The sequence below is a fragment of the Diorhabda carinulata genome, chromosome 8 (assembly GCF_026250575.1).
Source record: "Diorhabda carinulata isolate Delta chromosome 8, icDioCari1.1, whole genome shotgun sequence".
In the NCBI taxonomy this organism is placed as follows: domain Eukaryota; kingdom Metazoa; phylum Arthropoda; class Insecta; order Coleoptera; family Chrysomelidae; genus Diorhabda; species Diorhabda carinulata.
Window position 1 is genome coordinate 4,033,900 of NC_079467.1, and position 12,594 is coordinate 4,046,493.

At 31.9% G+C, this 12,594-nt stretch overlaps 1 protein-coding gene across 4 annotated transcripts in view; it reads right to left on the minus strand.

The window, feature by feature from the left end:
- Positions 1 to 12,594, minus strand: part of LOC130897384 (rap1 GTPase-activating protein 1) — an 848,316-nt gene that overhangs the window by 230,623 nt on the left and 605,099 nt on the right. The window contains exon 1 of one of the 4 annotated variants that reach the window (XM_057806217.1): positions 11,349 to 11,761. The exons of the other annotated variants lie outside the window; for them this stretch is intronic. Coding sequence (XP_057662200.1) covers positions 11,349 to 11,486 — 138 coding nt within the window. The 5' untranslated portion in view covers positions 11,487 to 11,761. Of the gene's footprint in view, positions 1 to 11,348; positions 11,762 to 12,594 lie in introns of those variants that run through there. 4 annotated transcript variants of the gene reach the window in all.

The following is a 12,594-nucleotide window of genomic DNA, read 5'->3' on the forward strand; positions in this document are numbered from 1 at the left end:
CTTCATATGACTCAAGTCACTTCAATGTTGACAGTTGACAGTTTCACTTCGATGACACAAACACATCTACAGATGGTATCGAAATCACAAACATATTTACAGAGATTCCATCAACATCTAGTAGAGATATACAAATTCCATCTGCATCCAATCCAATAAATATTAATAATTGTTTTTGCAAATAATTGACATTGCAAATATCATTAGTATATAATATTGTTCAATAAATAAAATGTTTATAATACTCTATTATTTATTTTCTTTCCTCGGTGTAATTGAAAAAGTTTTGGAACTCATGCGCCAAATATTATTTATATATCTATTTTTTTGTCAGTCGATTGAGACAACGCACGCATTGTCGTGGTGGAGGTTTCAACAATTCTTAATCTCCGGTTGACCCCACTAACTGTATGTCCAGGTGAAAGGAATTCGCGTACCGGGCGATCGTTTTTTCCTGACTTCGACCGCACTCCGAAAGCGACGTTCACTTATCCAAGGGTTCTGAGACGTATTATTTTCCGGACACCCTAAAATGGAACGCTACGAAGAAGCTGAATGTACACGAAGACGTGGGGGTAGAAAAAAATAGATCAATTTATTCAGTATATGATGAAGTGTCCGTCAAAATGCGTTTATTAACCACATTAACCTTAAGGTAAATTTTAAAGGAAGCGCCAAATATTATTTACAACTTTTTACACTTTTTTATTTATGATTTTCATAAATTTTTCAGCTCAGTATACATCAATTCATCTAAAATTTGTAAATTCATACCATCATACCCCTTGTCTAGACTAGCGTCATTCTGGAAGGTTTTTGAACTGTTATAACGTATACAGCTGGACACTTTTTCCACTGTTCTCCCATGAGATATTTCTCTTTGCCTCTATCCTCCATACTATATTTGAAGATATGAAACATCAACTTGACATAAAAATAATTACTGTTCTGTTTGAAATGAGAAGGCCATTCATTCTCTGGTCGATTAACTTTAAATAATAATGTTTACATTGTTTACAATTGACATGCTTTATATTATAAAAAAATGAAAAATATTCACTACAGAGAGTATTCTCATATATCATCATCTATAATATCACAAGAGTTCCATGCATAAACAAAATATTGCGTTACCATAGCAACGAACAATAACTTATTAGAAGTATCAGTGTAAAGTTTGAAATCAAAAAAGTAAACCAGAATTACGCAATAAATTAAAAGAAAAAAGATTTAAAAATGTATTTAAAAGGGGTTAGGAGGTAAGCTGATTTGCTTAATACCCTTGGTGATCAATGTCCTTCGTATACAACCGTGGAAAATTGGAATGCAAGCTTCAAAAGAGGTAAATTTTCCATTGAAGATGATGACCGATCGGGAAGGCCAGTTTCTGTGTCAGTCCCCGAAAATATCGATGCAGTTCATGACATAATTTTATCAGACCGTCGAATTAAGCTAAAACGGATATCTGAAGCACTGAATATTTCATATGAACGCGTTCATCATATAGTTCACGTCAATTTGTACATTAGAAAAATTGCTGCAAAATGGATCCCCAAATGTTTGAATGTTGACCAAAAGCGTGCGAAGGTAGAAGCATCGCGTTCGATCTGTGCTCGATTTGAAAATGTTGTAGACTTCTTAAGCCGAATTGTTACTATGGATGAGACTTGGGTACATTTCTACGATCCAGAAACAAAGCAACAATCGATGGAATGGTTCTACAAGACCTAAGAAGTTTCGTGTCCAAAAATCTGCTGGAAAAGTTCTTGCTTCAGTTTTTTGAGATTGCCATGGAGTAATCATGATTGATTTTTTGGATAAGGGTAGAACAATAATTGGAGATTATCAATCGACTTCACTGACCACTCTACGGAAAAAAATTGAAGAGAAACGAAGCGGAATGCTATCCAAAGGTGTTTTATTTTTGCAGGACAACGCCCCTGCACACAAATCTCATGTTGCACAGCAAAAAATTCGTGATTTAGGATTTGAGCTACTAGAGTTGGTAGAGCATGGCAGCGTATGTTTTCTCAATCATCTTAAGATGATTTTTATTGCTCAGCTTCAGGTATGAATTGAGTGACTCGGATAAAAAATGACCAATAATTTGATTAACTTCTGATTCCAGTTTTTGATAAATTGCTTACAGATGATGAGCGATCGGAATTTCTGTCGTCCTCTAACCCGAAATTGAGAATAATAAATTCGTTTTGATATTAGGTGTTCTTATACTTGGCATCTTCTGTAGCAGAAGCAGTAGATACTTTTCATTCTTTATTCGATGTTTCTGCGACATGTGTATGAGGTTTCTTTGTTGCTCAGCCACGTGTGCTCGGCAGCAGATGTTTGGTAAAACTTTTTTTGTAAGCTGTAACTGCAGCTGTGGAACTGGATTTTCTTTTCTTTGGAAGCACTTATAACTTTATTCTTTTGGTTGTACGTCCGTTTCTGGGATCTGTCTTTGAATGAATTTATTTTCTAATAAAAAACTTGAAAAAAATTTTTGTGTACAAGCTTCGGAAAATATTACAAATCTTTTTAACAACTCCATCCTCATAACCGGTGTCATGAGCTCGCTTAGTATTGAAAGCATAGTCTTAAAGAATAATTACCAATTGTTTGTTCGAAATATTTTAGAAATATACATATTTTCGCTCTTTACAGAATACCAGAAACTCTCAACTGCATTTTCAACGTATTCAGGAGCATTATAGATGAAATTTTTTGGGTTATTTCTAAACTGGAAGCTATTTCGAAGAGATTTATTGAGATTTTAAGACGTTTCCCGACATCAAAATGTGGATATTATAGCAAAACAAACAAAGTGTACTGCTATTGGAACAGTAGGCTAAATTTTTTATTTGAATGATTATCCTTTGCTGTTTTCTCTCGAGTTGGATTGGATTGTCTGCCAGTACTATGGATGCGCCTCTACCAGTACCATTAGTGGTCCTCAGACTCGTGACAGCACTTTTTTCTAAATCATCTGTCCTCGAACCCACAGAAGCTTAACATAGTTATTTGCCGATATGTTCCAAATATTACTCCATTTTTCCAAGGGGGCGCCATTTGAATGATTTTGTTGGATCAAATTAAGTGGTAACTCTTTTTAACAAAAGTTATTTTTATCATAAATTGAAACGTCAATATCATTTCGACGTGATATTGGTACTTGATGGTAACAACCAATTTAAATTAGACTTTCACATTAAAAAAAAATTAACAATTTGACTATTCGCGGCTATGGTAAAAGGAAAATTGTTTCCGCTTCTACTTCCAACTCATAAAAAATTTTATAAATACATATTCATTATGTAAATTACCAGTGCTATACGTAGACAAATAACATTTACTAGTTTCGTAAGACTGTTAAGTAATAAAAAATGTTACCTTCGACTTGAGTGATTTTCAAATGCTGATTGAATTCTTAAATCACTTTCTCAAAGATCAAACCAAACTTAATAGATTTTATAGATAGTCCAAACAGTAAATTTACTTATATATTAGAAATATAGATACGATTAAAAGTGACTTTCGGTCCCCTTTTTCAAAATTATTATAAACAAAATTGTAAATTTATACGAGGTGTTGCTATTAAATAACGAGACTGGTGATATAAAACTTTTTATGTATATTTATTTATTATCCCTACATCGCTTTATGTGGATCTTCTATTGTAGTAAACAGTGCAGGAAATCTTTTTCTGTCAGTTTCTTCAGAATGCACGCCGTTTTTTCTTTTACGGGTTCAATAGACTCAAATCTGGTTCCTCTTAATACAGATTCAATTTCTCATAAGTTATTAGCTTTTCTAATGAATTTAAGTAATTTTCAATGTGTGGGAATTTTAAGCACCAGTTTTGCACTCTCTTTCGATATTTTCATCCGTTGTTTTTGACGTGAAAAGGCGACCCGAACGTGAATCATCTTCAACATCTCCTTAGCTATCTTAAAAACGTAAACTACTGAAAAACACGTGGACGCGAAAAACATTCAGTGTCATAAATATATTTCAATAATTTAATAAATATGATAATATAATAAATTTCCATTATAGTTTTTTCTAAAAAAGTGCCACGACTACACTGATTTGTCTATAGACGCGGTAGGCATCGAAAGCCTGCTTCAGGCTTCTGTCTCTTTACTTACCACTTAGCCACACCTCGTATTAGCGACTGATCAATAAGAGATGGCGCTATTAGATTGATATGTCACAGTAGTTTTGTACATTGGAACTAACTTGAATATCTTGTAGTTTTGAAAGATGAAGCACCAAAAAAATTGATAAACAAATGTTGAACTTCAATATTTGAAGTGTTTTGAGACAAAATAACAAAATTTTGTGTGTTTTCCATTAGTAGATGAGCCTTGGGTCCCAGTACTTCGGTTTCAAAATAAGTTACGGTCCAAGGAACACTTTTAGGATGCGAAAGGAATTTCACTTGTGAAGTAATTATAAATTGGCAGAGCAATAAACGCAAATTACTTTTATAATATTTTGGAATAAGTGGATGTAAAACTTTTCTGGTTTACATAAGAAGAAAAATTGTTATTTATCAAGTTAACGGATAACCAGGGAATGCACTGCTGCCATATTCACTCTATCCTCCAGACTTGACTCCCTCTGACTGCTACCTGTACTCACACCTCAAATATTTATGAAACAAAAATTCCACAAATGCTTCTTCGGATAGTTAGATATTTAAAAAATTGTTTCTCTTCGTAATCGAACATCAAGCATTGTTCTGAAAGTTATAAGATCATTTCTTGTTTATGATAAAAGAAATTTTTCTTAATTCCCACTTCATTTAGGAAAAACTAATATAAGACTACTAATCTAACATTATGATTACGTTATAGTTTTTGATCGATCTCTATTGAAGGCATCTAACAACAGTTGGAACTTCCGCTTCAAATATTCTTGTGATTTCTTTTATCCGGGTTCACTTTCAGTTTCATTTGCTGTTGATATTAAAATGAGTAATATCTTTATCATCGATATGTTTATTTAAAGTAGACCTCCGTTTAATAGGAATGAAGTTTTAAACATTTTCATTTTCAACTGGTTCTATCTGTTAATAAAACTGCACGTGACTTTTGCAATTTCAATTTTAGTCATAATTACGTACTTTGGGTGCGGCACAACCTTCACTTTTGATTGTTCAGAGAATGCCTCAAATTGTAACAATTCTTATTGTTATAGTCGTGATCGATACAAAAAAACGTATTGCCAAAAAATATAAACATCATAAGCAAATATGGAAAATTTTGGAAAAAAAACATATTCCCTGTTAGCTATAATAAAAAAAGTGTGAAGGTAATTATAATATATTTTATTTGCCACATTGATTTCTTGCGTAAAATAATTGATAACCAAGCTAAAATAACCCACTCAAATTTAAATAACATCGTAGAACCGATTCAAATCTTATAGGAATAGCCCTAGTGTCGGATAGTGTCCAGGGGGGGCTAGAAGGTAGGGCCCCCGCAAACTTACCAATTCGATAATTTATTTAGAAAGCATCCATAGCAAAATTTGCATTTTTTTCCACAAATTTCATTTATTTTTTCTTATAATTCATATTTAATTTAAAACTAATATATTACATTTAAAAAAGTTTAAGCTGATTTTGATTTTGTAGTGGGTCCCTATTTAATTTTAGCCACAGGTCCTACTACTTCTCAAACCAACGCTGGATATCCCATGGCTGATTTAGACCCGAAATAAATTTCTATAATAAAATTCGTTACATACAAACTTTTTCTAATTAATAGTTTAAATCGCCGTAGTTGCGAAACGGTTGGTAATATGACCATGAAACTTGGATCGATTCGCAATAACATCAGCATTAAATACGTCCAACTTTGCAAACGTATAGTCTTTCCATAGTACTTAACTGAACTCAATATTGTAGTCTACATGCAATAATGAAAACTGCATCACCGACGATTTATTGAATGGGTCGAAGTTATACGGAAAGTGTATGGAAGTAGAGCACGTATGAGAACGATTTTTATTCACCGAACAGCGAATACGTGAAACTAAACAAATATACCTGGAGAAAAATTTATCAAGCGGCATGTATGGAATTCTTATTGAGTTGCGAAAAGTCGGACAATGTGATAAATAGTTGAAATAAAATAAATCTCTGTTAAAATAGAATACACGAAGAAAAATGATAATTCAATAGCGAACAAAGTAAGAATACGAGATGTAATGAGAAAATTATTTCTAGCTAGCCATGTTTTTAACTTTCCTTGATTCCATTACTGGGAGGCTCGTGCTCTAATCTTGGTCTTTTAAATGACAAAAATTGTGTGAAAAAATTTCCTTTTTAGCACATTTTTTATTTTCGAGAAGAGCCAGACGTAGCTTGTTGCTAATTCTGATGAATGAAATATAAGCAACTGGTGGCACAACGTCTTGATCATATTTCTTTCTTTACGCATTGTTTCGCAAAAATTCCAGTACCCCTTGTAAAATTCGAAGTTTACCTTTTCATCTCTTCATTAAACCCAAATATTTACAATATTGAACACGAAATGACAATAATTTACATTCAAATGATAATGAAAACTAAAACTTGGTATTAACGTGACCTTAATTTGTTGTATTGCCATTCTAAACATTTTTTGCTTATTATATATAAATAACAAACCATAACTTGATATACAAAATGGAAAAAAATAAATAAATGTAACAGAATAAATCTAAGTGAATCAATACTAACAACAGATGCTCCACAAAAGCTTGCTACTCTTCGATCGGACGAAATTGATTCTCTTTGTGAGCTCATCCCATAATTGTTCCGAATAATTCATGTCTGGACTTTTCGGTGGCCCTTAGTAAAAAGATATTGAAAGCGTTTAGAGAGCCTGTAACCTTCTCTAACAACATTGAGTATAGCATTGCCCTGCGTCTCAAAAAAAACGAAAAGACATAACGTGTTCGAGAAATATATTGGGTATTCATGGATCTAGGGATGGATATAGGGACGAATAGGCATCAAAGCAAATTTTTCTCAGACCATTTTAGAGCCACCATGAAATGACAATTTGGTTGAGACATTGCCCTTCACGAATCGCCGAGAATTTCGACAGTTTTAGTCTTAAACAAAATTTACTACGAATTAATATGGTATATAAAAAAATTATGGCCTATTTGTACTACAGATAATTATCCTTAAAGATTATAGACTCATACAAGATATTAATTTGGTTAGTACGTGGGTTAAGCACATTTTACCGATAAGTGGCAATCATAATTCAGAAAGTATCGATAGCTTTGTTCGCGGATCAAATTCCGAATCAGTTTAGGTCCATAGTTGTTCTAAATAATTAATGTCTGGACTTTTAGGTGGCCCTTAGTAACGAGATATTGAAAGAGTTTGGAGAGCCTGTAATATTCTCTAACAAAATTGAGAATTGCATTGCCCTGCGTGAGTTACAATTTAGTCTCAAAAAAAAAACGAAAAGACATAACGTGTTCGAGAAATATACTGGGTATTCATGGATCTCGTACATATAGGGACGAATAGGCATCAAAGCAGATTTTTTTCAAATCATTTTAGAGCCACCACGAAATGACACTTTGGTTGAGACATTGCCCTTCACCAATCGCCGAAAATGCAAAGGTTTTAGTCTAAAACAAGATTTACTACGAATTAATATGAAAAATAAAAAGTTTATGGCCTATTTGTACTACAGATAATTATCCTTAAAGATTATAGACTCATACAAGATATTAATTGGGTTAGTACGTGGGTTAAGCACATTTTACCGATAAGTGGCAATCATAATTCAGAAAGTATCGATAGCTTTGTACGCGGGTCAAATTCCGAATTAGTTTAGGACCGATGGCATGCTCAATTTCAACATTGAAGAGAACGACATTGTTGAAAGTGCGCATGCGATCGATCTTGAATTTATGTGTCTGTAATAAAACATTTCATTCTGAATCTATGTTAGACTAATTATGAGCCGCATCTATAATTTCCTTACCTAACCAAATAAACGAATTTCAGTTTTATTTTGCAATTTCTCGGAAGGTATAAACAGGTACCATTCTACCTTCTTGTTAAATAAGAGAGTGAAAGATTTTGCGATTACTTTTTAAATTTGTTTTTCGACGTCAGTTTAAATAATAATAAAAAATAGCGGGTATAAGCTGAACAGTAATAATCATGAGAGTCAACAATTTCTTTGCTTACGAGTAATAGAATTATAGGAAGAAGCAATGTGCACAAATTTCTGACGATTTCTGACAGATTTTTTTGTGCACATTGACAAAATAAAAAATGTATATTCCTATTGGTATAAAATTAATAATAAGCTCAACATAAAACCATTTGAGAACGCGGTTTTTGTTTAGAAGAAAATCTGCTCAACCAAACAGAATTCTATGGCAATCTACTATTAATCTCATTAATTCATCATGTTTATCTTTTTCATTTTCAAAATATCAGTTTTCTTTATTATATGTACTCAAATCACGGTTTCGTTTTATTCTATTTTGTAGTATATTCGCATAAATTTTCGTTTGTTTTATATGAAAATTAAAAGTTTTTCTTTTGTTGAAGACACTAGCTCGTTGACTTTAATGGTTTTATAAAATGTTTTTACATTTAGATATCCCAACAGAATACTTAAAAAGACTTGTACTTGAATACTATATATTCAAAATATGGGAAAACCTACAAGTAATCTAATCTAATTTTTGTGCATTAGTGAAATTCACATTAATTTGTATGGATTTTATTACTCCGCTATTTTCCAAACTTTTCTAATTCACATACTTTTATGTATGAAGGAATTTTATGACATTATCGATTCATATACTATAGTGTAGAGAATGAATATTGATTTATTTACATTCGGGTTTTGACCTTTTTAACTTTACAAATTTGATACAAAATTAACCTGCTATAACGTATGTAACAAAGTTTTCGGAAAAAATTTGTAGTGTAATTTTGAAACAACGAAATAATGTTAACAATTCATTCATTCTGCATTTTTTTCTAACATATAGTTAATAAGAAACACGATTTAAATTATAAATAACGGACCATTTTCTACAATTGCGCGTGATTTTTGCTAAACGCACTGCATCATATGCTGGACGGTGTTATTGTCAATTTTGGGAATTTTCTGAAATATTCTAAGTCGAGCTATTGGTCATTCTCAGCTGCTAACCCTTATCATACATTTTTCTGTTCAATATCTCCCAAAACTTTGAGCATAATTTTTGCTAAACGCGTTGTATCATATGCTGGACCGTGTGATTGTCAATTTTGGGAATTTTATGAAATATTCTAAGTCAAAGCTATTGCTCATCTCAGCTTCTTCAATATTGCACAAAACTTTTCGATAGGGCGAGCTGGGGAACATTTTGGGGATTATCTTCATCCAATACCAATGGTATATCGTGAGCTTTAACCAATCTGTGGTTATTAAGACTAGTTACTGGCCAAAATATATTCAATTATTGGAATGATGTGCATTCATGTGTATTAATTAAATCAACCAATTTTGTAAAACATATTCCTGTATAAATATGTGCATCCAACGCCTTACCTTTCACATGACTGATATAAGGACGTGAAATGTCTGCTTCAGATATGACACACACCAGACCAAAACTTCCAAAATTTCTTTTTGGAATTACATCATTGGAACAATTTTCTATGTGCTGAAGGGAAATATTTATCGTCATCCGTGATCACAACTCTGTTCTCTGTGAAATTATGTATTCATATTGCATGGCAGCATATCGGAATTCTGCGCAACTGATCTTCAGTATATTTGGGACATTTCTTTCCATTCTCTTCAGCTCTCGATTGATGGTGATGTGAGAAACTCGAAATCGGCGATCCAACCTTCGAATTGTTCCTAATTTATCTTTTAAATATTCCACTAAACTATTTGACTGGGTATTAGTCAGAGCTTTAGGCCATTTTTGGAAGGTTTAAACATGGTACAAGTACAATATTCTGTTCTCAAAATGTGTTCAACTGAAATGTATATATGTATTAGTTAACTTGTACGCTTGTAACTAAGATGACAAAAATTGAAATGACATATGTAAAATCTGTGTTCTCAATGGTAAATAGATTCTAAGTTATTTAGAATTAATTTGAGGGCAACAACTTTTTTCCGAAAACTTCTGTTATATACCTTACATTGATAAAGTTCTTTTTTGACTAATATTTTTATATCTGCATAAAAAGGAACGTGTTTGAAAGTGTATCTGTACTTGTAAATAATAAAATTTAGTCTTCAATTCGATATTTCAAATTTATATTTTGAGTAAACTTTTGTTTAGTCAAGAAAGTTTTAAATCGTATATATCCGTTTCGAAATATCATTTTGATTCAAAACTTTCAACTTAGCGAGTTACTAACCACAAATTTCCCCCAAATTTAATGCCAAACAATTTTTTCAATATGAATCAAAATTATCTGAGTATTAACTGATATTCATAGAAATATCATTTAAAATTGCGGTGCGGGATGAAAATTTTGTATAAAAAGTTGGTTTTGAGGAAAAAATTTCTGTTCAATTACAACAATTACACTTCAAATATGGGATAGTAGTGGGACAATATACATAAATGAAAAGTGTAGTGTGAAGTATAGAATGAGGATGATAAAGATATTTTCAATTCTTGGGCCTATGGAATATTGATCAAATACGAATTTAACTATTTCCTATCAGTTCCCATAAAATGCAGGGTTACAGTAAAGTAGGTAAGAATTATATTAAAAGTTATAAAACTTCAGGTGAGATACAGGTAAATAAGTGACCCTATCTTAGGAATTATTAGTAGAAAACTTTTTTCTACATTGAATGGTTTATTTTCGATGAAATGGTCCCGATAATAAATATAACAACAAAGGTACTTCAAATAAATTTTATATTTTTATAATAAATATCAGGTTTAGAATTATACAAAATTCTATGCAGGCAATGAAAAAGACTTCAGTAAAAGTTGACAAAAAAAGACAATTAGAATAATTTTAGTGATGTTGTTTTGTGTCATTTTCAAATTCCGAATCTTTCCGAATATATTTTGATCAAACAGTGCCTGTTTCTAACAAAATTATCGAAAGATCGATGAAGCATAAACTTATTCAACAGGAACTTAGCTTTAGTTTTTTTTACTGACTATATTCTTGTAGAACTTTTCAAAACAGAGTATTATAAATGATTTAAATGAATGTAACTAAATAAGATATGCGAAAAATCTGGCAAATTAAATATTTTTTGCGTTGACTCTAATTTTTAAAATATATTGTCAAACATTGTTTTTTATCTATGCATCTGAACTAAATAATAAAAAACGGTTCTAACCTGTAAATTGATGCCCTTATGCAAAGTATCGGTTCTTGCAGGTGGTGGAACGTCCTTCCACCTGAGTACACCCATAACAGCCTGTCTTACCCACCCCCTGGGTATAGTGTTTCTGTCTGTTTCCGCCAGAGTCCTCATGAGAACTCTTCAAAATTAACAAAAAAATTTCACTAAACCACCCGACTACATTCCCTTTAAAAAAACCACACAACACAAAAAACAAGTTCACTTCTTAAATCAGTCCCAACATTCACATAATTAATTGTCAACACAAAGCGCGTGTTTTTACGTAAAAAAACCGCAAATTAACAATATTTTTGACGTTGCTTTCTTACAACGTAGAAAGTCGTGAACGAACTGAACCAAACAATCCAAACATTTGAAAAGCGGTCTCACAATGTGCCGTGCGCCTTCGGGTCGAAGTCGCCCAATCAGAACACTGACGGCAAGTGGAACAGTTGTTTTCGGTTACTATCGACTCCATTCGGAGGTTTCAAACTTTAATAATGTGAAAATTTACGTGTTTTGAAAACAAGATAGATCAAGATTTGAATGATGGGGTTCAAATCAGTTCATTACTTTTTGTTTTCTATTACGTGAAAAATAAACAAAACAATTTGTTGCTATACAGAACGTATCGAAAAGCTCAATAATTTTTAAATTTGATACGTTGATTTAAATGTCTATTACGAATACGAATTTTCTCCAACATATATGTGTTGCAATATAAGAAGGGAAGGAAAAGCGGTGTACAGTGCTTGATTTGTATTGTCTGCCAAAAAACTTGTAGCCAAATACAACAATATAAATACAATCTTCATTATAAGATAGAAATTGTTTTAACGTAATATACTTTAATAAGTCGAAAATACCCAAAAACACAATAAGTAACATTATATATCAAGAACCTTCTACTGATTGTAACGCTGTCTATATAGGGCAGACATATTAGTATTTAGAAAATGGATTAAAAGGTCATCAATACGATAAGAAACAAACCACGAAATAACAAAAAAAATTAAGAATCAAAAATTCCTAGAACACGAAAAAGAGAATTTTGAATCAGAAGAGAACTAAACTCTAAGAAATATATAATTAATACTATTATACGAGAATATTCTTAGCCGACTATATGACAAAACAAAATTTCAATGTCAAAATATTCTATTACTCAACATATTCTCCTCTTAATTGGATGCATTTACGACCTTTTAAACTTTTTTTCAGTTGAGGAAAGAGATGATAG